Consider the following 22893-nt stretch of genomic DNA (forward strand, 5'->3'; position numbering starts at 1 on the left):
TTGAAGCAGGCTCTGGCTGTCAGGATTTCCAGGTCTCCATTCCGGGGATTGCACAGCTGCTGAGGACACTGGTGCTCACTTCTCTCCAGCCCGAGGCATCTCACCTTCTTCTACCTGCAGAACATCAGGTGATGAAAGAAACAGAAAGCGCACCATCCCTTTCTGGTCCCCACAAGACTTTGCGGAGAGCTCTTTCTTGTGAGATGAGGGTTGAAGATTCCCAACAGGGAGGAGAAAACTGGAGCCGGGTGACAGCTGTGAGACAGAGGTGACCAAAAAGAGAGAAACTCAGGTCCTGCTCAGGAACCGTCCCCAGATGGCCCTTCCCTGGGGGGTTTAGGCGGGAGCTTGGCTCCAGGCGGCTCGGGGGAGCTCTGCCCGCCAGCTGCAGTGCTGAGGTTTGCAGTTCTGGCTGCGGGTACCCAAATTCACCGTACTTTTTCACCAGGGAAACCAGCTTATTTCTGGGTCCAGGCTCAGCAGCGCTTTCTTAGCCTGATGCGTTTACGTCACTGAGATCAGCTAGTCTCACTTCCCGCATAGGAGGGGTCACAGAGCTTCCCCAAATTAATTAACAGCGGTAAATCCATTACTGCCTCTTTGAAAGTCGTTCCAATGGCTAACTATATCCCGTTATGTTTCTCTTCGATGCTGACTGTACAGAGTTTCAGTTTTCCAGCTTGTGTATCTTGCTGTTCCTTCTCTGCTGGCTGAAAGTTTTCTCGAAGACCACGTTTTTGGGTTTAATTCCCCCATGATGAAGTCCCCCTTCGGTGGTGCTGTATGTAGCAAGTCCTGGAATCTCCTGCTGTAGAGCAGATGATGGATCTTCTCTCTCTGAGCGCCAGCATCTTCCTCCAACTGTGGATGCTGCAACTGGAGATACCGTTTCTGATCGCCTCTTTATTCATCTGAGGATCAGATTAGCCCCTGGGCCCCGCAGTGTGACCCCCCCCCAAAAGACACTGCTAGCTGTTGGGTGGCCCACGTTTTCTTCTGTAGGTGCACGGCCCTGACATCCTCACAGGCTTCATCACTGAGATTTGAAGTTTTCTCCCCACTTTTTCTTCCACTAGGCGCTCTTGCCTGGTGGATTCCCTATTTGCCATTATATTTTAAGACTTATTTTTCAATGGACTTACTGAGCATCTTCCAGTTTTGATACCATTCTGGTTTCAAGGTTGCGATCCTGATGCAGATCCCTTGCGGGATTGTATTATTGTTTTAAAGCTCTTTCCTTCGTTAGCTGAGTGGGAGATCTCATGGAAAAGATACCAAGATAGCTTGACAAGACCTATGCCCGTAAACCCGCATGGGTTGCTGTGGTGGGTTGCCCTTGGTCCCGCCTGAGCCCCTCGCCTGGCCACGGTGTAATGTGGGAAACCGGGTCCCTGGCTTCTGTTTTTCCCACTAGGATGGGGGAATCGACAGTAATTTGTGGGTGATGCTGTAAGGGCTGATCCCAAGGGGATACACGTTTGGTCGCAAAGATGATGGAGTGATGGGTCAGCTCCCAGAGGCCAGCTTGGTGGTTGCTGGTGACCTTTCCTTCCTCTTACGTGGGAGGAATCACATAGCCAAGGGCAGGGCTATGAATCTGTGGCCAACATCCACATTTGTCAGGCACCCAAGGAAAATAACGTGGTGGGCAAGAACGCTGGGTTTCCCCTGGACCTTTCCTCCGGGGAATCCAGCAGAGATCTTCTTGGATCTCTCTGCGCCGCTGTAAGGTGAAGACGTAGGGGATGGAGGCAAAGAGGGGGTGAAAGGCGGTCGTTAGAGAAGGGCTCCATCGAGATAAAGAACCCGGCAGCGATGCTTTCCCCACTGCCTGGGTGGGGAGAAGGGCTGAGGGTGAGGGGAGCTGCCCCACAGTCTCTCCCCACCCCTCTGGCAGAGAAGCTCCACTGGGAAGGGAAGGATTGGGATGCTTAGGAAAAGGCTCATTAAAGACAAGACTTTTAAGAGACCTCTGACCCGGGGCTACAGCCTGGCTCCTAAACGGCTCCATTAGGAGGCATTTAGCTTGAGTCACCACCCGGGCAGGTGCCATCAAAGGAGCTCCTTGGGCAAATACGGGCAGACCAAGCGGAGCCACAGCCGTGCTGCGCTTCTCCAGCGGGCAGGGACCCCAGGAGCACCTCACCCGCGTCCCGCGCTGCCGCAGGCGAAGCCCAGACCCTTGCCCCTCGATTAGTCTAACCCCCGGGTTAGACCGGGCTGCCCGCTCCCCGGGGGGGGGTCAGACCGGGCTGCCCGCTCCCCGTGGAGGGGTTAGACCGGGCTGCCCGCTCCCCGTGGAGGGGTCAGACCGGGCTGCCCGCTCCCCGGGGGGGTCAGACCGGGCTGCCCGCTCCCCGTGGAGGGGTTAGACCGGGCTGCCCGCTCCCCGTGGAGGGGTTACACCGGGCTGCCCGCTCCCCGTGGAGGGGTTACACCGGGCTGCCCGCTCCCCGGGGGGGTTAGACCGGGCTGCCCGCTCCCCGGGGGGGTTAGACCGGGCTGCCCGCTCCCCGTGGAGGGGTCAGACCGGGCTGCCCGCTCCCCGGGGGGGGTCAGACCGGGTCCCCCAGCCCACTGCAAGCCCCAGCTGCGGCGCTCGGGCCAATTCGTTACCCGCCAGCGCAGGCCGCCCCGCCGCATGCCGTTTCTCGGGAGGTTGCTGACAACGCTGTAACTGCACGTAATGACACATCGTTAAGCAGCTCCGCCATGTCTCCGGATCCGTCATTTCCCACCGTTAATTAACGGTCGCGGGCTCCTTCCTTCTGAGTGTCACGTTTCTTAATGGGAGCCGCGCGCCCCGGGGGGGAGCGCTGGGGCTGCGCCCAGCCCTTGTAACGGGGCCGGAGGCGGGGGCCGCCCGCACGATCGCTCTGCCCCGTGTCTCTAAAGCGAGGGGAAACGCCGCCAGCGCGTCCGTTGGGCCGAGTCCCGGTAGTACCGGGGCGGGGGCGGCGGCTCAGTGGGGGTGAAACGGATCGAGAGGCCCCGGCGGCCCCGCACGGGAGGAACCGCGGGGGTCGCGGTGCTCCCGGGGCGGAAGGGCACGGAGCGGCCGGGGGCGCCGCCGCCGCCGCCACATGGCCGCGCGCACTTCCCCGGTCGGGCCCGTCGGGGGCGGGAGCGGCGCCGGTGGCCAATCAGGGCGCGGGGGCGGGGAGTCCGGGTAGGCCGGTAAGAAAAGAGAGCCTGGCAGCCGCGGCCGGAGCAGCCAATGGGCGCGCGCTCCCGAGGAAAGGCAGGTGCCGCCGCCAATAGGCGTTCGGTGAGGGGCGGTGGCCGGAAGGGGAAGAGCCAGTGGGCTCGCTCGCCGTTTAACGGGCGGGCCGAGCGGCGAATAGCGTCGCGCGCGGGCGGGGCGCGCGGGGTGGCTAGCCGGTGCGGGCCGCCATTGTGGCCAGTTCGATCGGTATCGGGAGCGGAGAGCGGAGCTCAGCGAGCCCGGAGCAGGGAGCAGCCCCCCCACGGCCGGCCTCAGTCACCATCACACCGCGGGAGGCGGCGCAAACAGCCAGTCACCACCACCGTCCGCACCGAACAGCCGCCGCCATGAGCAGCGAGGCCGAGACCCAGCCGCCCGCCGCCCCCGTCCCCGCGGCGGCCCCCGCCGCCCCCGCCGACTCCAAGCCTAACGGCGGGACCGGGAACGGGGGCAGCGGCCTGGCCTCGGCGGCGCCTCCCGCCGGCGGGGACAAGAAGGTCATCGGTGAGGGGAAAGGGGGGGGTCCGCGGCGGTTGGGAGGCCTCGGCGGCGGCGCGAAACCCCCCCCTTCCCTTCCCTTCCCCCCCCCCCCCCGCCATCGCTGAGGGGCGGCGCGAGCTCCCCCTCACTGAGGGGCGGCGCGCGCCGCCGCCTCCTCCTTCTCCCGGCGCGCGCGCCCCCTCGCTCGCGCCCGCGGCGGCCGTTGGGCGCCCTCCTCCTCCTCCCCCTCCTCCCCCTCCTCCCCTCCCGCGCGCGCCGCCGGGCCCCGCGTGTCGGCGGGTGGGGGCGGGGCGGCTCAAAATGTCCGCCACGCGGGGCCTTTGTGTGCGCCGCCCCGCCACGTGCCGCCCTGACGCCGCCGCCTCTCTCCTCTGTCCCCCTCCTCTCCCTCTCTCCCCCCCCCCCCCCCCCTTCCCCTTCCCTTCCCTCAGCAACGAAGGTTTTGGGAACAGTGAAATGGTTCAACGTGAGGAACGGTTACGGCTTCATCAACAGGTGAGGGCCCGGCGACGGCGGCGGCTTCGCCCCCGCCACGGGGAGCACCGGGGAGAGGGTGCGGGGCGGGGGTGGCTTGGGCTCGGGCCTTTGCAGGCGTTGGAGCCGAGATCAAGTGCGCTTCTGGGTGACGGGCGCCGCGGGGAGCGGGGCGGGCGGCTCCGGTGGCTGCTCGCTCTGGGGCAGCGCCTTTGTCACCTCTGTCACCCTGCTTGGTGACGCTTGGCAGAAGAAGCCGATAAGGTGTGTCCTACCTCCGTCCCAGGGACACTCACCCCATCGGTTTTTATTAGGTTGGCTTTTTAGTACTTTAATCTTAGCAAGAGCCTGGCTCTCTTAGTTGAATTTATTTTCATGGTGATATGTCTTATGTTGAGATGTATTTTTTTTTTTTATGGTGGTTTGGGTTTTTGGGGTGTGGTGGGGTTTTTTTTTATTGCTCTTAAGGGTATAAAAGTCTGCTGGCTGTTAGCACACACAAAATATTGGTTTAAACTCCTGCATGAAGTTCAGTCGCATCAATGCAAGCAAAAATTGCTTTGAGCGCTTGGTAGTTAAAAGCGCGCTCTCTTGAGGAAACCCTAAATGTACAGGGAAAGGAGCAAAATTCAGATTTCTTTTATAGCGCAAGACTGGAGTGTGTAAAGGGGTCTCAAGAAACAAGTGCCTAGAAGATTCCTTTTATGACAGTAGTTGATTTTAAAGAAAAATTTGAATACTGAGAGTTGTGTGAATACTTAAAATAGGCATATCAGTGAAGCTATCCAGTAGTAGAGGAGTCCTGGAATTGCTCTGCAAACCGGTTCTGGAAAAATGGGAAATTCTGGTAGCCGTCAGCTCTGGAGGGCCTCCCCGTGGGTTATTTTGCAGAGGCCATATTCTGAAGCACTGTTCCCCTTAAACACCTAGTACTTCAAACCCACAGTTTCAGAATTTGGCTGAAGACTTGGGAATCCCTCTTCAGGGAAGCAAGTGTAGATACTGGTGCTTTTATTGGGCCTTTTATTTAGGTTTGTTTTAAATACTGCTTTTTTTTTTTAACTGTTACCGTATGACCCAGTCTTAAGTGTCTGCCAAGCTCCTTAATTGGTTTTGTGTCTGCAACTTTAAAAACTTGACTCTGAGTCTGCCCAGTTTGCATTCTTCACGTAGGATTTAACGTTAAATGTCGAACAGTCGTTGGTGCTGTGAGCTTTAGCGTCTTTGGCTTTTGTAAGTGCGTATAAAGTCATAGGCCACAAACTCTACCTCTAGGGAAGGCTTTTTTCCTGTTTCCCTCAGTAGTGGAAATGCTCAGTGATGTGAGTCAAGCAAGGAAGCAACAGCAGCTAGTTAAGACATCTGAATGGCTTCCCCAGCCATTAATTTGGCAGCTGTTTAATCCCTGAGGTTGCCATTTTTAATGAGAAACCCAGCGTGATCTCGTGCTATCAAGAGATTAGAGCCACAGCCTGAGAACCAAACTGGAGGACATTTCCTCAACTCTGGAATCTCTCTGGCTTGCTGCGAGGGAAACTTTGCGGGAGCTCCTGCCCTTGCTTGTCTTTGCTTCAGCCGGGTCTGCTTGCAGCTAAAATTAGCTTTGGAACTAAAATTCAGCTTTGGTGTAGGTGTACGTTAACTTCAGGTATTTCTTGTGGTTTTTTTTTCTTCATGTTAAAAGTGCATTTCTGTTCCGAAATACTGGTTTGAGTTTTGAGTATATGTCAATTGTTTCTCACAGTTGTCAAAATAATAAATGGATGTGCCGGCCACTGACTTGGTCCTCTTACCATAATTGGAGCTGCACGTTGATATCTGGCTTTGTATTTAGTGCTCTGCTGGACTTAACAGTGGCGTTTTCTTAATCAGTCTGCTTGTCTGATTCCTTTTTTTATTATTATTATTTTTATGGATTAAAGATGATGAGATGCAAAGATAAGCTTAAATGGCTTGTTAGGCCTTCAGAATGGGGGTTTCTCTTGTACCATTTCAAGTTTTCTTTGAGAAAGTGATTGCTATTACTGTTACACCATCCAAGCGGCAGCGGTACGCTTGCTGCTTCTAGATGTGCTTGCAGGAAAACAGCATCAGGAATCATGTGGCGGGCACTTGGGCTTTAAAATTGACCAGTATATTTTTTAACTAACTGTCTGTACACCTTGAGCTATATCTGTGTAACTGAGTCATTCGTTGATCTAAAACTACAATGTCCTCTTAAATGGAAACTGTGTTTTCAAAAGGACTTCAAAAACAAGCATCTGGTATGGTTGCCCAAAATCAAACTTGGGCAAGAGCGCAGAGCGTCCACACTTGCAGAGCACAGACGATGAGCACTTCCTACCACCAGTTTTCAGTTGAGAGTGAAGGAAGGTGCTAAGCATTTTTACTGAAAACCCATTACTGGGCTCTTCTGAAGGTTTTCAGCTTTTGGAGCATCTGGTAAGAGACCTCGCATTGTGAAGAGGAAAGTATTCAGGCTTTGCAAGGGCTTCTGGATGCTGCATGGCGGGGCCTTGGAGATAAGCTGCCTCATGGTGATGAGACTGGCTCTGCTTTCTTGCCTTTTCACTACCTTTTTCCAGTAACCTTTGAGGCTTGTAGGCATCAATTCCATGAGGAAACAAGGTGACAGCACTTAAACTGGTGCTGTCTGACAGAATAGCCATAGATTGGATTGAGTTTCTGGAAAAGTCTTAATTGTCATCCTCATGTTTTAAAGCCAGTGGTGAGGAACACCTGGTGCTATCTTAAAAAAAAAAAAAATTTAAAAAAAATTCCTTGATTCTGTTACCTGTACCTGTAAGCTCTCCAGTTCTGAGCACCTTTTTACACAAGCTTGCTTTGCAATGTTTGGTTAACAGTCATTCTAGGAAATAAAAGCCACTTTGCTGTTGATTCAAACCATTTCACAGACTAATGAAACTAATACCACAGCAAGGTTCTGTTGGTGCGACACGAGCTTGGATGTATGGCTGTAAGTTTGTTATGAGCGGTGGAAATGGCACGTACAGCTCTCGAACCAGCGCAGAGGCTGTTTCGGCTGTACGTCTTCATTGCAGAACAGAAACTTTTCTGACTTAAGTTGGTACCATATTGTGGTCGTCCAGCCTCAGCATGGTAATTGTGGAAGCTGTGTCATGATGACGCTGAAGGATGCTTTTGGATCCTTGTAGGTAGAGACTTGAGCTGTTTTCTGTTTCTTGTGAGGGGAGAAACCCAAGCTCTTCCATCTCTGTGCTCACAAATGCAGCTTGACTAACCCTGCTGCCTTCACGGGCAGCTAGTGTTGCTGCTCCTTAAATGAAGGAGACATCGCGGCTGAGAGGATGTAACTCTGGAGAGATCACGCAAGGCTCGAGTGGCGATACCCTAGCCTGTTTCAAAGGCTGTGATAGCCGATCTCCCCCACAGAGCACTGCCAGCAGTGATTGACTGGCTGCTGTCAGGTGTTCTTTCTTCTTCAAACATCTCTGTCGGTGGGATGTGAAGGGTAAAGGGGTGTGCAGGAGGGAGGAAGAATGCTTTTGCATGTGACTTACTGGACTTCAGCCTGTGCTCTGAAGCTTGCGCAGGCTACCTGACAATCTCTTTGCTTCAAGCAGTAAGCTAGTAGGGGACTAGTTGAGGGTGAGTTGAGGAGCAAGGCTGATGCTGAAAGCTACTTGTCTTCACAGATCTGTGTTTTGTCCCCACCCCAAACAACTGGATTTTCAATTTACTGTGCATTTCATACACAAATTTCAATTTCCTGTTGTCTTGCAGGAATGACACCAAGGAAGATGTGTTTGTCCATCAGGTAAGATTTCCTTGAAACTGAAACCTGTTACCTCTCTGAAACTTGCTATGCGTGACCTACGTAAGTGGGATTAAAGTTGTGAAAGAGCCTCACGTTTTCCAAGAACTGTTACTTGAACGCGGACAACTGTTTCTCACTATTGGATTGCAAGCAGAGCCTAATTGCAGTTGGGGGTTTTGCATATCCACGTACATCCATCATGAGGACATGAGATACGTGGGGTTGGGCAGGCTGATACTCTATAGTGATGAAAATTGCGCTGTGTGCAAGTATGCTCTGTTGGCTTGGGGTGACTGTTTGAAGTCCAGTTAAGTTGCCTTGTGGATTCATGTAGTTGTTAAGTAAGTATATGGAAAGAAAGTTAAATTAAAAGCTTGCAGCAGGGAGAGAAATTAATTGGGCTGTAATAGGGATGAAGTGCCAGTGAAGATTTTTTTCTTAGGCAAAACTTTTGTAGAATTTATTGCTCCAGGCTTTCAGTTCAAGTCTGCAAACATTTTAGTAGGTACTTTCTCAATTTAACAGATATGTACACTTAGATATAACGTATGGCGAGCATGTAAACCTCTGGAAACTGGCCCAGAGTGAGACCGCACACCACACGTGTGGTTTATTTCATGGAGCAGGTTGGCCTTAGTTTAGTCCTTTGTCTGACTTGTAAGGCTGTGATCAGCAAAGTGCTTTTTACCCTTTCTGTCTTAGGATCTCTTGTTGTGAAGCAGCCCACGAAGAGTTCTTAGTGGAGCACGGTTTGCTTCTGGCATTTAGGAGTCCATGGATTGTTCTTTTGTTTCGAGTTAGGGATATACTGCTGATGTTGTAAACACAAAGGGAGGAAAAAGTAACCCCTGGAAAGTGTTTTGACTCGAGTTTGATTTGCCAGCTCTCAGCTTCTTGCTATTGCGATGTCTGAATTACCTGCTGTTAAGATGTAGAGGCATTTGTTTATAAAAGGTTGTTCTGTAATGGGCAGCGGAGAAAGGCCAAGCGACTCTCTGTTTCTGTGTAGTGAGGCAGGAATACATACCCTGAAGGAAAGCCTTCAGACTTTCATTACTCGATTTGCAAATAGGGTAACTTGTAAGTGACCTTGACTGACAAGTCAGATTTCAGGACTTGTCATGTAACTAGTGTCTGTGTTTCTAAAAGCAGAGTTTGGCCGTGATTTGTTTTAATGTAATAATCTTCATGATAAAACAGTTTTAGGGGTCTAATCTGAAAGAGGTCAGCTTGTTTTAGGAGTTACAGCTGTGTATGCTTTTTCCCATCCCCATTATCAAGCTTGGGTCTCATGCAGAGCTGTTAGACTCAGCTACTGTTGTAATAAGGCTTCCTCTCTTTCCCTGAACTCACTGCTTTATAGGCTGAGACTTGTGGGCATGCTTTTCCATAGATTTTTGTTCCATTTAGGGAAAAAATCTAGTCAAATGCTGTTGCTGGTATTTTTTTGTAAAGTTGTCACACTTGTATTACTGTTCAGTTAGTGTTTGATAAGCAGAATGTGGCTGAGAGCAGTGCATGTTGAGTATTAACTCATCTGTCAAAAACGTAATCCACTGCTGAATAGCACAGAAAATTCAGTGTTTTCTAGTAATGTCGTTTAACATGCAGATACCGATACAAAGGCTTGTCTGGCGCTGACACCTTGGAAGGGCTAATCCTTGGTGTGTAAGGCACACCTAGAGTAGGTTTGTGAGTAATTGGTAAATACTGTGGCTGAAGCAATGGTATTGGAAGCCTCAGAGAAAGAAATCTCTTGGTTTCTGGCCATTGGTGTGTTTACATAGCTTGGGACGTGTAGGCTGTGGCATACTGTGGTGGTGTGGGAAATGGTAGAGCGCTGGAAATCTGAGTGTGTGATTGGAAAGGCTTATATAGTGGTGTATATACTTCAGAGGAATGTATAACTACTATGGGGGTGTTTAATGCTAAACTCTGGTTAGGAATACTATGGCCAGCGTATATTGTGGGGGTTTTTTTTGTTTGTTTGCAAACTGCTTTTTCAGCTCGCAGACAGCATGTTGACAGATGTTTCCAGTCAATGGTAAAGCTGTTGCACATTTCAAATAGGCCAGAACTATAGTCATATGGGTAAATTTTATGGCTTCCCGGATTTTCACAGTGGTTTAATTGCTTTTTCAGGAGTACAGGTCTTCCTCCTAAGATACTAAATACTCAAATTTCTTAATCTTTAAAAAAAAAAAAAAGTCTTCAGATATGCTAAGTGGTATTCTCATGCTGTGCCTGTAAATGTAATTCTGCAATGTTATGTCTTTAGACTGCCATAAAGAAGAATAACCCCAGGAAGTACCTCCGCAGCGTAGGAGATGGAGAGACCGTGGAGTTTGATGTGGTTGAGGGAGAAAAGGTAAACACATCTCTCGGGTGTTAGAGTATGCACGGAAAACTTGGTCTGCAGGCTTTGGTGTGGTGCCTTGTGGTTTGAGTTGATGCCTGATGACATCCAAGGAGATGAATGGTTTTTCATTGCTTTACAATGTGGATGTAAATCGTTGCTCAGTACTAAATTATATTGTGCTATAACTGATTTGATGCTGACTGTTTGCCTAACGCTATCCCTGCTCTTTAGGGTGCGGAGGCAGCTAATGTTACAGGTCCTGGTGGAGTTCCAGTGCAAGGCAGTAAATACGCAGCAGACCGTAACCATTACAGACGATATCCACGTCGTAGGGGTCCTCCACGCAACTACCAGCAAAACTACCAGAACAGTGAGAGTGGGGAAAAGAACGAAGGAGCAGAGAACATACCAGAAGGTCAAGCCCAGCAACGCCGTCCCTATCGCAGGCGGCGGTACCCACCTTACTATATGCGTAGGCCCTACGGGCGTCGACCACAATATTCCAACCCTCCCGTGCAGGGAGAGATAGTGGAGGTAACGTTTGCCTGAAGTGTGATGCTAAACTGGCTTGCTTGCTTTGGAGCAGGGTGATGGGACGCAGCTTTTTGCCGCTTCTTGTAGATACTGAGGATGGTTTTGGTCAGGTTGGGCGGTAAGATGAAACACTGGAGCAGATGTCGATAAGCTGAAGGTCTTAATGTTACAGCTTTTAAAAAACAGAGCGTGTTCGGATTTGTGTTAACTTCCTGTATGATTAACTGGAAGAAACGCAAACGCTATGTCGTGCGTGCTCTTGTGCCCTAGGACCGCTGCCCACCTTGTTGTACGCCTCAGACTTAACCCCTTACAGCCATCTTCCTCACGGCGTGACTGGTTGTGGCGTTAACAGGCTTTTGCACGTGGCTAAGATGGTTTGTTGCCTAATGTCTTCCAGGGTGCTGACAACCAGGGTGCAGGAGAACAAGGCAGACCAGTCAGGCAGAACATGTATCGAGGTTATAGACCACGATTTCGCAGGTATGCTGCAGATCAGCTTTTTTTTTTTTAAACCTTGCCTTTTAGCGACAGAGACAGAACATGGCGATGGTCAGATGCTGCATTGTTAAACCCTAGCTTGACTTTCAGGGGTCCTCCTCGTCAAAGACAGCCTAGAGAGGATGGGAACGAAGAAGATAAAGAGAACCAAGGGGATGAGACCCAAAGTCAGCAGCCACCTCAACGTCGGTACCGTCGTAACTTCAACTACCGACGCAGACGCCCAGAGAACCCTAAACCACAAGATGGCAAAGAGACGAAGACAGCCGAACCACCAGCTGAGAACACGTCCGCTCCCGAGGCCGAGCAGGGCGGGGCTGAGTAAATACCGGCTTACCATCTCTACCATCATCCGGGTGTGTGTCCGGTCGTTCTTGAGGGTGCGATTTGATGACTGACTTTTATTTTCTTTTGATGCTTTCCTTTTAATTTCTGCCTTGCGAGGTTTGGACTATTCTTGCTCGTGTTGTAACTGAACTGGCTGCACTTGTGAGCATGCTCACTAATGCCTGCAGAACCGAACTGTGAGGCTTTTGCCGTATGAATGCTGGTTAATTGGGTGGACTCGGTTACAGGCTTTAATTTTCATTGACGGAGTCACTGCCTAGAATACTGTTACTCTTAAAATCTTGGCTGTGCTCAGTAGTTCAGGCTTACGGCAGTCTTTGTCCACCCAGAAATGGTAATTCCAGCGGTGCTGGTAGAGTGACTTGAAAGTAGCTCGGAGAAACGGGTACTGGGATTTACTCAGCCCTGTAAGCGTCTGAGCTTTTATGGCTCGGTCCCAAAGGGGAAGTGGATAGCACTGAGACCTCTAGGCCTTAATTTCTAGAAAGCTGACGCAGAAGTTGCAGGAGCGTTGTTTTATCTAAACAAAAAAGCGCTGGAAAAACTGGTAGAGATGGTCCTTTTTGTGGAGCATCCAGGGTGCCTGTGGCTGACGTGCTGCCGCACCGGTGTGGCTCGCTGCTTGGGAGGATTGCGTGAAGGTCAACATTAAAACGTTTTTGTTGCAAGGTAGACTGGCTGCGACTTGGCGCTTGTTTGGTGCTGTCTTCCGATGGCCAGTTTTGCTAATTTGGGAATATTTTCATTGCTAGGACTCTTTCTACTTGTTCTGCTTTTTTCCTGGCACCTTCCTTGTCTGTTCTTCCTCTCTCTTTCTCTGTATTTCCTCTCACCAGCGTTCATATCCCATTCCTATTGTGCCTCACTCATCGCTCCTTGCCTGGAGGGCAGGCAAACGGAAAGACGCAGTTAGGCTCTGGTGGGAGCGGTAGTGAGCAGTTGTGTTAATGGGACGAGCAGGGAAGGCGGGAGTTGGGCATGGAGAGTAGCTTGGTGTCAGCAGCAGCCGCAGACCTCTCCCAGCTACGAGAGCTCAGGGGCTCGGGTGCTGCCGGACCCATCGTGCAGGTGGATTACTTGATACCTCCTCAAGCCTTGCTGCAGTGTTTTCTGCGCGCTTGGTGCGAACCTTTTGTTTTATCCTGGTGTGTTCCTCTTAACAGCCAATGGATGAATTTGTAATATTGTGGGCTTCAAAGAAACACCGGGATGACATTTTGGTTATTTTTTCTGTCTGTTGATAGTATTGGAGAACATAAATGGTGGTTTCTGTGGTTTGGGCAGTGGCTTAGCGAAGCCACACTGCCTCTGTTAGGCACAGGTAGAAATCTGCTCTTGGGCCATCTTCTGAAGGTCTTCAGTTCTCCTCGTGCCTTCCCGGCGGGTGGCTCGGAGTTTACAGCTACGTTTCCCGACCTGGTCCCACAGCGCCGAGCTGTGCGTGTGTCTGCAGAGCCCGGTGTGAGCAGCGCTCCCCAGGAGAGCGTCGGGGAAACAGGCTGAAGCGGGCGGCCGGGGCGGGGAGAGGTGTAGGCGGGATTCCTTTGTGTTGAAATTCTGTGTCTTCTCTTTCTGGAGTCCTTTGCGTTTGTTTTGCGTGGAAGACGGCAGTTCTGGTCACTGACAGTGGGCTGATGGTGGGAGCGTAGCGGGCTGCTCGGGGAGCTGCAGTGGGTAAGGGGTTTGTTGTTGTTTTTTTGGTGTGTGGATGAGAGTGAGCTGTGTGAGAATTTGTGAATCGCAGGTGAGTCTCAGTAGACCAAACACTTCTGTAACCCTCTGACACCTGCCTGATCATCCGTTTTTTTTTTTTTTCCTCTTTTTCAGTTTAGTCATCAAAGAAAAGACTTAAGAAATGAAGAAGAAAAGAAAATGAAATTCCAGCAATAAGAAATGAACAAAAGAATTGGAACTGAAGACCTTAAGTGCTTGCTTTTTGCTGTTGACCAGATTACTAGAACTATCTGCATTATCTATGCAGCATGGGGTTTTTATTATTTTTACCTAAAGAAGTCTCCTTTTGGAAACGATAAACACGTTTTTTAAAAGCCTGTTTTTTCTCAATATACCTTTAAAGGTTTTTAAATTGTTTCATATCTGGTCAAGTTGAGATTTTTAAGAACCTCATTTTTAATTTGTATGAAATGTACACCTGATTTTTTCAAGTCAAACTGCAAGCATCTGTTAATAAAGGTCTTAAAGAATTACCTGGTGTGCTTGGTCATTTTAAACCCGCTTTTGTGTGAAAGGGTTGAAGTTAAGCGTTCCTAAAAGGTTTGGGAAAAAATGACTGCTTTATTTCTTCAGCATACAGGCTGTTGGGGTAAAACACAAAAAAATGAAAGTTAAGAAAAAAAATTAAAAAGTAATTGAGCCTGATGGCAACTGGGTGGCGAGGCTCTCGGAGGGTGAAGAGGGGAGGTGCTCGGTGTCAGTCCGGGGCGTTCCCAAGAGCTGTGTGCTGGAGCAGCTCAGCCATGTCCCCGCTGGAACACGGCTGTTGCAAACCTGAGGTGGTGTGAGGGTGCTTTAAAAAAAAAAAAAAAAAAATTAAACCCACAACCCCCCCCCCCCCCCAAATTTGTCCCTGGAGGTGTACAGAGCACTGCTGCTCTTGACTTCTTACAACCCAGACGGGATGTCTTTGCAGCTGAGCCGCTGCAGGCGTTGCTGGCGTCTCGCTCCTGGCGTGCGGGAAGGGGAATCGAGGGAAGACCAGGGGAAGGTGCAGGTTCCCGGCTGGGTCTGAAAGCCAGAGCCGCCACCGCCGGCCTCGTGTGTGCACACGGGCTGGGCTTAACCGTCGTGCCCGTCCCGCTGTGGGCTGCTCCCCGTCTGGAGGCAGGCGCTGGAGAACCCAGACTGCTGCTGCCTGGAAGCCTTTTCAGGCGGCGAGAGGCTCCTCCGGTCCCTGCGCTGGCTAACCCTAACCCTGAGCCTGCCATCCCGCCGGGACTGAAGGGGCATGGGAACTGAGCTTGCGCCGCACGGCAAAACCGGCTCTCGCCGCGGTGAGAGCCAGGTGAGCGTGCTGGGGCTGCTCCTCCACCCGCCTCGGAAGCCCTCTCTTCTCCCGGTCGCTGCTTGCTCAGCCTCACCCAGCCCCGCAGCTCGCCGGGCCGTGCTCTGACAGTACCAGTTATAAATTACCGGTAACGAACGCGACTGCCATCGAGGGGTGCGGTTGTCTGACGGCAGCTTTAGGGAGCTTTCCTTTCCATGCGCTAACGAGCTCTACGCTTGTATCACGCAAATGCTTGCTCTTTTTAATTGTTTTCCTGCGTGCTCAAGTGCCGGCCGTTACATGCGCAGGGCTGTTGGGTTTTGCTCTCTCTAAACACCTTCTAGCACGCTTCTGACCGCCTGTCCTCTAGACGTGCCGGCTGTCCGCTGTCCATCCTTTGGACCGCAGCCATCCTGCTGTTCAACAGCAAACTGTCAGTCGCGCTCTTCGGTTCTGTCCTGCGGGTTTAGGGACAAATGAATTTCTTCACTTTTCAGGTCCCTGGGGCATTGCTTTAACCTGTGCTCGTAATATTGACAGACTTGCTCCCGTGCCGTGGGACGTGGCGGTGGGCCAGCGGAGGTTCTGCGTCGCACCCCGAGTGGGGAGTTGCGATAAAATGACAGGTTCAGCTGCCTTTCAGCTTCGTGCGAGCTTGGGAACGATGTCCCCGTCTTCCCCGGGGACAGACGGCCTGGGAGGACCCTCGCGACCCTTCTGGTTTGGGGGTGTAGGTGTTTTGCAGCCTGCCTAGGCTACGAAAGCGCTACTGCGAGTCTCTTCCACGCCTTTCCGGTGCGGGGACTGTCTGTAGCCCTGCAGCAACATCTGCTCAGGCCGCGGGCTTGGTCTGCTGCCTTTTGGGGTCACAAAGCCGGTATTGGGGAGCTTTCGGCCCAGCTTCCCTGCGCTGACGTGGTTTCTGTGTGCTAACCTTTGGGTGGGAAGTAAGGGATGCGTACAAAAGACTAGGCAGTCAGCAGTTGCGGGGGGTTTGGTGGTGGGTTTTGGGTTCTGGTTTGTTTTCATAGTGGTTTGCGAGTGAAAAAGGATAATCATTCACTTGGAAAACAGAATTCCCTTTTTGGGTGGACTTAAAAACCCAACTTTGCAGGTAGAGCATCTCCGTTAGGCTTCAGGCTGACTCGCCTCCTTGTGCCCGACCCGTACGGCTGCAGAGTTCCTCCGGTGATCACCCCGTGACAACGTTAATAAACGCTCCAGGCTGCTAGCTTTACCCAGTTTTTAAACGCAGACTTTGTGCTGCCAAATTTCTGAGCGCAGGGGCGGTTTCCAGCAAGGCTGGCGCGTGAGCGAGCGGGGCCACCAGCCACGTGGAGTCAGTGTTGCTCCGTGCAGACAAGGCTTTCCGCTAAATTCCTCCGAAGCAGCGGCTGAGAGTAATGTTGGAGGAGTTCCTTTGCCCTCAGTGTCCCAACAGCTTCCCTGGGGGCCTTCGGGGGGGTGTGCATCTTAAAGCAACACTTTTTTGGGGTTTATTTTCATGAAACCTGGCTGGAAGTGTGTGTGGGGGGGGGGTGCGCGGAAAAACCCTCCTCTGTGGGTGACTTCTGCAGCACCCTTGCTTTTTTGCAGTCACTGGTGCTACAGCTCACATGGACCCTGCAATCGGAGCCTGAAAGCAATCGCAGAGATGTCCCAGCATGGGTGACGGTGCTTTAATGGGGGTCAGGCTGGGGCGGGGGAGAGCATCCCACAGTGGGGCCGGGTGCGGGAGGTGCTGCTGCCCATCACACGCGGGAGTCCATGGCGTACATCTTGCCGGTGGCCGTTCGGCCCTGGGGCTGGGGAAACGTCTGGGGTTGCCAGCGGCTGCTGGGGTCTGCCAGGAAAGAGTTGGGGTCGTGTCATGGCCGGCAATAGCAGGGGGACTCGGCGGGGGGGGTGCCACGGCGTGGGGACATGGCAGGAGAAATGAACCCAGACAGCCAATGTGGTGGGGTCGGCTTCCACCCAGTGCACATAAGGGCCGGAGACGATGTCTGGCGAGGCATCGCCTGCCCCACGTCCCTGATGGTGGGACGGCCAGATTTCCACTGGCACATCCTTGTGGCCGCTGGCTCAGGCTTTGGCTGGTCACAGCGATACAGCTCCAGCGTGCCCACTGCTTTGGGTAGATGTCAACACACCTTCACCAGGACCTCGAGGTCCCACAGATGTGGATGGAGCATTTCTGCACCCCCTCCATGCCCTTACGGGGCTTAAGGGGTCCTCACTCAGCCCGGTCCTGCCTGGCATGACCCGGCCTCCCCCACCAAGGTGCACAGGCCAGACACGAAGGGGTTCCCCTTGATTTGGCTGGACCCTGCGAGAACTGCCTGCACCTTCTGAGCTAGTCCTTCACCCCACTTACATCCCTGCAGAGCAAAAAGCTACTTCAGGTGGGATGGGGTGGGACAGGGCAGACTGACCGGCGCAGGCATAGAGGCAGCAGGTCAGCAGGACGGATGCCACGAAGCAGCCCGTCGAGCCGGCCATCCCCAGCCAGCACGACCACCCGAAGTCGTAGTGGACTCCCAGGAATATGTTGTGCGACACCAGCGTGGCCCTCTCCACGTAGACGTCCACTGCGTACCACACGGAGCCCACAAGACCCAGGATGCCTAGGAGGAATGGGGCTGGTTAAGAAAGAGTCGCAGAACCCCTCCGTGCTCCCCAAGACCCCTCTGAGGGGGTGCCCCTAGCTCCCGGCATCCCCCCAGCTCCCTGTGGATCATGAGGTCCATCTGCCCTCAAGCTCTCCCAGCCACGCACTCCCAACACCAAGGACGACACTGGCCCCGTAGCACATCTTCAGTTTGACACGAGGATCTTCCTTGAGGAACTTGATGCAGTCGAGCCCAAGGAGCAACGTAGCCAAAGCCAGGCCAGCCAGGAGGTCCGCTGTGATCAGCAAGGTCCGCGTCACCACGATCTTCACTGGGCAGGGAAGGAAAAAAAACAGAAAAGGGACTGAAGAATGGTCAGAAGAACTGGTCTCCCCACTCCAGATTGCTGCCTGTGTCCCTGCTAGAGTCACCCAGCTCACCGGTGGCCGTGTCTATAGGAGATATCTACACTGGGACCCACCAACCCCACGCCTGCCATGTGCCGTAGGCAAGGTGCTCAACAGGCTCATCAGAAACCTTGCAACGGGACTTAAAAAGCCCATTGTTAGACCAGCTCAAGAAACCAAACAAGGTGCACCAGTCAGCACCCGGGATGTGGTCACCTACTCAAGACCTTCTTGGACAGAAGGCGCTGCTGTCCAGACTGTCTGTTTTTTCCTCCAAGTTGCGTAGCTGGTGTTTTGAACAGCAAATGTCAACATACCGGTGAAAAATAGGAGAGCTGGCGTGGGTCACGTCACCAGCTGTGTGCAGTGTGACTTCTCCCTACAAAGCTTTGTCCCCAGAGCAGCACAGCAGCCCCACTTAGCCCATGCTCACTTCTTGTTCCCTTCTCCACTGCCCGAATCTGTGTTGTCCCACGTCATCACCCTATACAAGGGTTCTTCAGTGCAGGGCCTGGTGTGCCCTGTGCAGGCCAGGAGAAGCCTCCATACAGCGATATGACTGTCCGTGTGCTGAGGACGCAAGTCCTTGGCCAGTGGGAATGGTCCTCACCCCTGCATGCGACATCAGTGGGGTTGCAAATCCCACCATGCGATGAGGGGCACCTGGGCTCTACGTGCCAAAACACCTTTGTTGTGAGGTGGCACAGCTTCATGGCCTCTCTCCTGCTTGGTGACCCCGTGGCAGATCTGACTGAACCGTGGGTTGCTGTCCAGGCCGTGCTGATGGGGCAGGAGACCAAGAGAAGCCCTGGGCCTGCATTGCTAACTGATGAAGGTCAGCCCTTTGCAATGAGGATCATCTTCTCGAAAAGAGAAGAGGGAAAACTCTTAGCTGTGAACTTAAAAAATGCCTCCAGGCCATGCCAGCTTACCTGGATGGTCAGCCAAAATGGAGTCATACTGGTCACAAGTCCTGACCCCATCCTGCATGTTGGTGACACACTCCCTCCAAAGCCCCCGGCATTTGTGACTTACCTGGAAGCAGGAGAAAGACACTCAAGCAAAAAGCACGGAAAAGCACCCCAGCTCCCCAGGGATAGCCCAGCAAGGCAGATCTTCAGGCTCTCACCACCACAGCTGGACATGTCTCGGTGACTCCCCACCCATACCTTGCTCTGTGTCTCCTCCTTCTGCTCCAGCATTTCTGTATCTCTCTAATCCTCCAACTCATGCAGAAAGCAGTGGGTTTGTCCCACCATGTCCCCTTTCCAAGCCCATGGAGACATGGTGCAACCCCACGGATGTCAAGGCACCCACCTTGCTCCCAGCTGCTAACCTTGGAGATGGTTGCTCTGCTAACCTTGAAGATGGTTGCTCTGCTAACCTTGAGAGTGGTTGCTCTGCTAACCTTGAAGATGGTTGCTCTGCTAACCTTGAGAGTGGTTGCTCTGCTAACCTTGAAGATGGTTGCTCTGCTAACCTTGAGAGTGGTTGCTCTGCTAACCTTAAAGATGGTTGCTCTGCTAACCTTGAGAGTGGTTGCTCTGCTCACCTCCAAGCTGTCATCAGCGTTCACCATCCAGCAGTCGGTGCACGTGGCAAGGAGCAGGAAGAGGGTTGAGAGAAGAGCAAGACCGAACGCCATCATCTGCAAGGCTGCGCTCATGGGGTTACCTGCAAGGGCACAGAGACGTCCGCCACCTCTGCTCTGGCCGCTTCCCAGGTACCCTGATCCACCAAGGACAAAGTGCCACCGAGGCCAGGGTGTCCTCTGGATTCCCTAGGAGTCATCTGGGCCCCATCATGGTCCTCAGTGCTGCCAAAATGCTCTAATACCCTTAGCCGAGGTTGGGCCACCAGGTTTTCATGAAGACAGGGCCTTCAGGGATACGTTAATTTGGCAGTGGAGACATACCCGCATCAGGTTGCTCTCTAGATGCCCTCTCTTCCAAATAGACCATCTGAAGTTGCCAACCGTTAGTACTTGCCCTTTGGGAATCAAGAGCTGCTGGAAATGGTTGTCAAACAACTACCGTGGTCAAAACCTGTGATCTGAGCATGTGTCTCCTGATACCCTGAGGTTTTCTTGATGCCTCCATCCCTGCAGCCATGTGATTCGGTGGGAAGATCACCTGCCTTTTCTGGCTTTTTTTTTTTTCCTCCAAGAAAAACAATGAAGTGTTGGAAAATCCAGGTTGGAGCACAAGCAATGGTCCCATGGAGGTGTCCTAATCTCGAGCAGCAAGCCCACAGAAAGCATCTCCCATTACAGAGGTGGATGAGGGCTACTGGGGCTTGATGTGGGTGCCCCTAAGTGCTGCCAAGGCTTTCCAGAGACCAGAAGGGATGGGACCATCTCTTTTCCATCCTTGCCGGAGACAGAGGGACTTTGCAGAGAGGGGAGCTGTGCCCAAGGTATGGAGCAGAGGACATCATATCTCCAAAGCCTGGACATGAATCCCGCTTTGCTGTGTTTTGCAACCCAAGATGCTAAATATTTTAGCGCCTGAAGTTGCAACCGCTGCGACAGCCCTTTGGGCAGAGGGATTCCCATGAGTGGGTTAATTAATGAGACCAGATGGGTCTCTGAGCTGCATGGGTTAATTATCGTAGGGTGATGACTCGTCACCATCGGCGGGTTCGTGACCTTCGGCCAGATGCTGCCCACCCTGGCATGGCACAGGCTTCCCCGTGGGGCAGAGGTGGGAAGGAGGGTCATGGTCCCCACACCCGGTGTGCAACATCTCCCACCACATCCCCTCTTGGGACGTCGCTGGGAGCAGAGGCACCGCTCACCCCGTCTCTTTGAGCATTTCCATCAGCTTCACTCTGAGAGTGTGTCTGATTAACAGGCAGCCTCTTAGACCCCAATTTACAATATGTTTTTTTAATTTCCCAGGCTCCCTTCTGAGCTCACTCTCCATAACCTTATTTTTTTTAATTTTTTTCCACCAGACCCTGGCTGTTTTGGAGCCTTTGAAGAAAACCTGTTCAGCCATTTGAGTTATATGAGCAAGAAAAAAAAAAAAGAAAAGAAAGAAATCCCTAACCCCGGCGAAAACCAGCTCTAAACCCTGTTAGCAATAAAAAGGGGCTTGAGGAGGGGAGCGTTACCTTCACCACAGGCTCATCCTTGCTGGGATAGGACGATGGCAAAAGCTCTTTGTCGCCGATGACCGGGGCTGGGGACGTGGGTCTTGAAGGCTTTCAAGTGCCGATGGGATTCGATCCTGACCCACCTGATGGAGTCGGGGAAATGCAACGCCTGCCAGAGCCCGCGCTGGGCTATTTAAGTTTTTTTCCAAGGCACGTCAGATGGGCTCTGTGCTCCAAGGCGTGATGGGCATCCCTGCGGTTAAAACAGTAATAGGTTGGAAATGGAGCCTCCGCAAAAAATATCACGTGGGGAAACCCGTGGGAACCCACTGGGAACACTCCCCAGGTGGGGGACTCTGTGTCCCGGGCCAATATTCCCCGTTCTTTAATTAGACCTTTTAATTACTGCCTAGGGGTGAGTGGTCTAAGACAGGTTGGGTCCCCAGGAGTGGGGCGAGAGAGCCAGAGGGGTGGAGGTGGCCGGAGAAAGAAGCTAAAATGCAAGGAGGATAATTAAAACCCTTTGGCCAGGGATACAGTCAATAATTAAGACCCTTTCCCCCCCCCATTAAGTGGAAAACAAGCGATAACCGGTGCAGTGGTTATGGCTCAGATAACGTGTCTGGTCAGCCCCTGAGGAGGTTTTTGTGACCCTGGAAAGCGGTATCTCAGCTGCCTGGCACTCGGAGCTGCCTTAAAAACTTCAGGTTTGTTCCCTGATCCCCTACTATTCGGAGAAAAATGGCTTTTGCTCTCACTTTCTCGCAAAGCGTCGTGTTGCAGCATCCTCTGAGCATCCCTGGGATCAGCTGTGCCCCACGGCGCTCAGACATCGCTACATCCTCATCTCCTAGACCCATGGAAAACACATCCATATTCCCATTTCGGGGCTTATATTTGAGATGCACTTGGGGTTTTTAGGTTTGTTTTGGGTTGTGTTTTTTTTCTTTTCTTCTAGATAATCCTCTGCGGCATTGAACTGTGGGGATTTTGGCAACGTACCAGGGTCTGGGCAAATCCTTGAGCTTCAGCCCCGCAGAGGCACCCGGGTGCTTGACGTGTGCGATTGCTGTGGCTTTATTTTGGGTTATCCTGTTTTCCCGGGATTTTGGTACGTGGCAGGTCCAAGGCTTCGGCATGTAGCAGTGAATTAGCGCTGAAAACATCCAGGAGGGTTCGTGTACCTTCATTTTCCAACATTTCCATCTCAGGAATTTACGGTACTTGGACATCCGTGACATGTGAAGTTCTGGTGTGACCCCAAGCAATACAAAACTGCAGCTGCATGCCCTGGCGACACCTATAAAATAGGTTTATTTTTATTTTCTCCTCATCTAAACAGTCAGGAATAACACATCGAACTAATCTGCCGTGTCAATTCTCAACTGAAACCTTTTGGGGGGGGGGTTGAGAAGATGCAGGCAGAGGGGCAGATCTATCAGTAGTTGAATAATTAAGATCATTTCCCTGGTTAATGAAGATGAGAATCAGATCTTGTGTCCCACTAGGTTTGTAAAACCCGTGTGTTAAAAAAATGGTGCTGACAGGAGACCCAAATCTTTGTGGTTTAGCACACGTTGTGCAGGGGAAACCTGCTATGGCTGGAAGGGGGGGAAAAAAAAAAAAAAGAAATAAAGATGTTTTCTTTGACGGGACCATCTCATAGAGGTGGAGAGGACTCTGTAGATGCCAGTGGGGCAGGCCAACGAATAAAAATGTATAAAAATGAATAAAAACACCATCGAATTGAAACACTCGTGACTCAGAGGCGTGAGAAAAGCCCCTCTGCGTGCGGACCGGCTGCGGGCCCCCGGCCAAGGGCAGCGCTGCCGCAGAAACATCTTCGTGCTAAATATAACAAGGGGCACTGAAACGGATTTTTTAATTATTTTAATAATTTTCTTTTTTTTTTTAAAGAAAAAAGGTGTTGTTTTGTTTTTTTCCTACTCTATTATTCACATGGAATTTCGGTGCCATGGCAATTTGGTGAGATTTGCTGCGATCTTGGCATCTGGGAGGTCATTTTCCCTTTTCCCTCATTTCTGCCTATTTAAAA

At 52.1% G+C, this 22893-nt stretch overlaps 2 protein-coding genes across 4 annotated transcripts; one reads left to right on the forward strand and one right to left on the reverse strand.

Annotated features, from left to right (window-relative positions):
- Nucleotides 1–3428: 3428 nt before the first annotated feature.
- YBX1 (Y-box binding protein 1) lies at nt 3429–13620 on the forward strand. 3 transcript variants are annotated; one of them, XM_050909361.1, is made up of 8 exons: nt 3429–3709; nt 4138–4201; nt 7946–7979; nt 10258–10347; nt 10570–10872; nt 11273–11355; nt 11452–11729; nt 13554–13620. In XM_050909361.1, exons 1-7 carry the CDS (start codon nt 3553–3555, stop codon nt 11696–11698), a joined length of 978 nt encoding a protein of 325 aa, XP_050765318.1. In that variant the 5' UTR covers nt 3429–3552; the 3' UTR covers nt 11699–11729; nt 13554–13620. The 3 variants fall into 3 exon arrangements, with proteins under 3 accessions (XP_050765318.1, XP_050765317.1, XP_050765319.1); XM_050909360.1 differs by having other exon boundaries at nt 13549–13615; XM_050909362.1 differs by having other exon boundaries at nt 3431–3709; nt 11464–11729; nt 13549–13615.
- A 2856-nt stretch (nt 13621–16476) lies between these two features.
- Nucleotides 16477–19407, reverse strand: LOC127024874 (claudin-16-like). Its single transcript, XM_050909610.1, has 5 exons — nt 19222–19407; nt 18674–18776; nt 17501–17665; nt 17158–17349; nt 16477–16568 (listed from the first exon to the last, which is right to left on the reverse strand). The coding sequence occupies exons 1-5, from the start codon at nt 19405–19407 to the stop codon at nt 16477–16479; spliced, it is 738 nt and encodes a 245-aa protein (XP_050765567.1).
- Nucleotides 19408–22893: the final 3486 nt, after the last annotated feature.

Source organism: Gymnogyps californianus, chromosome 21 (assembly GCF_018139145.2).
Source record: "Gymnogyps californianus isolate 813 chromosome 21, ASM1813914v2, whole genome shotgun sequence".
NCBI lineage: Eukaryota > Metazoa > Chordata > Aves > Accipitriformes > Cathartidae > Gymnogyps > Gymnogyps californianus.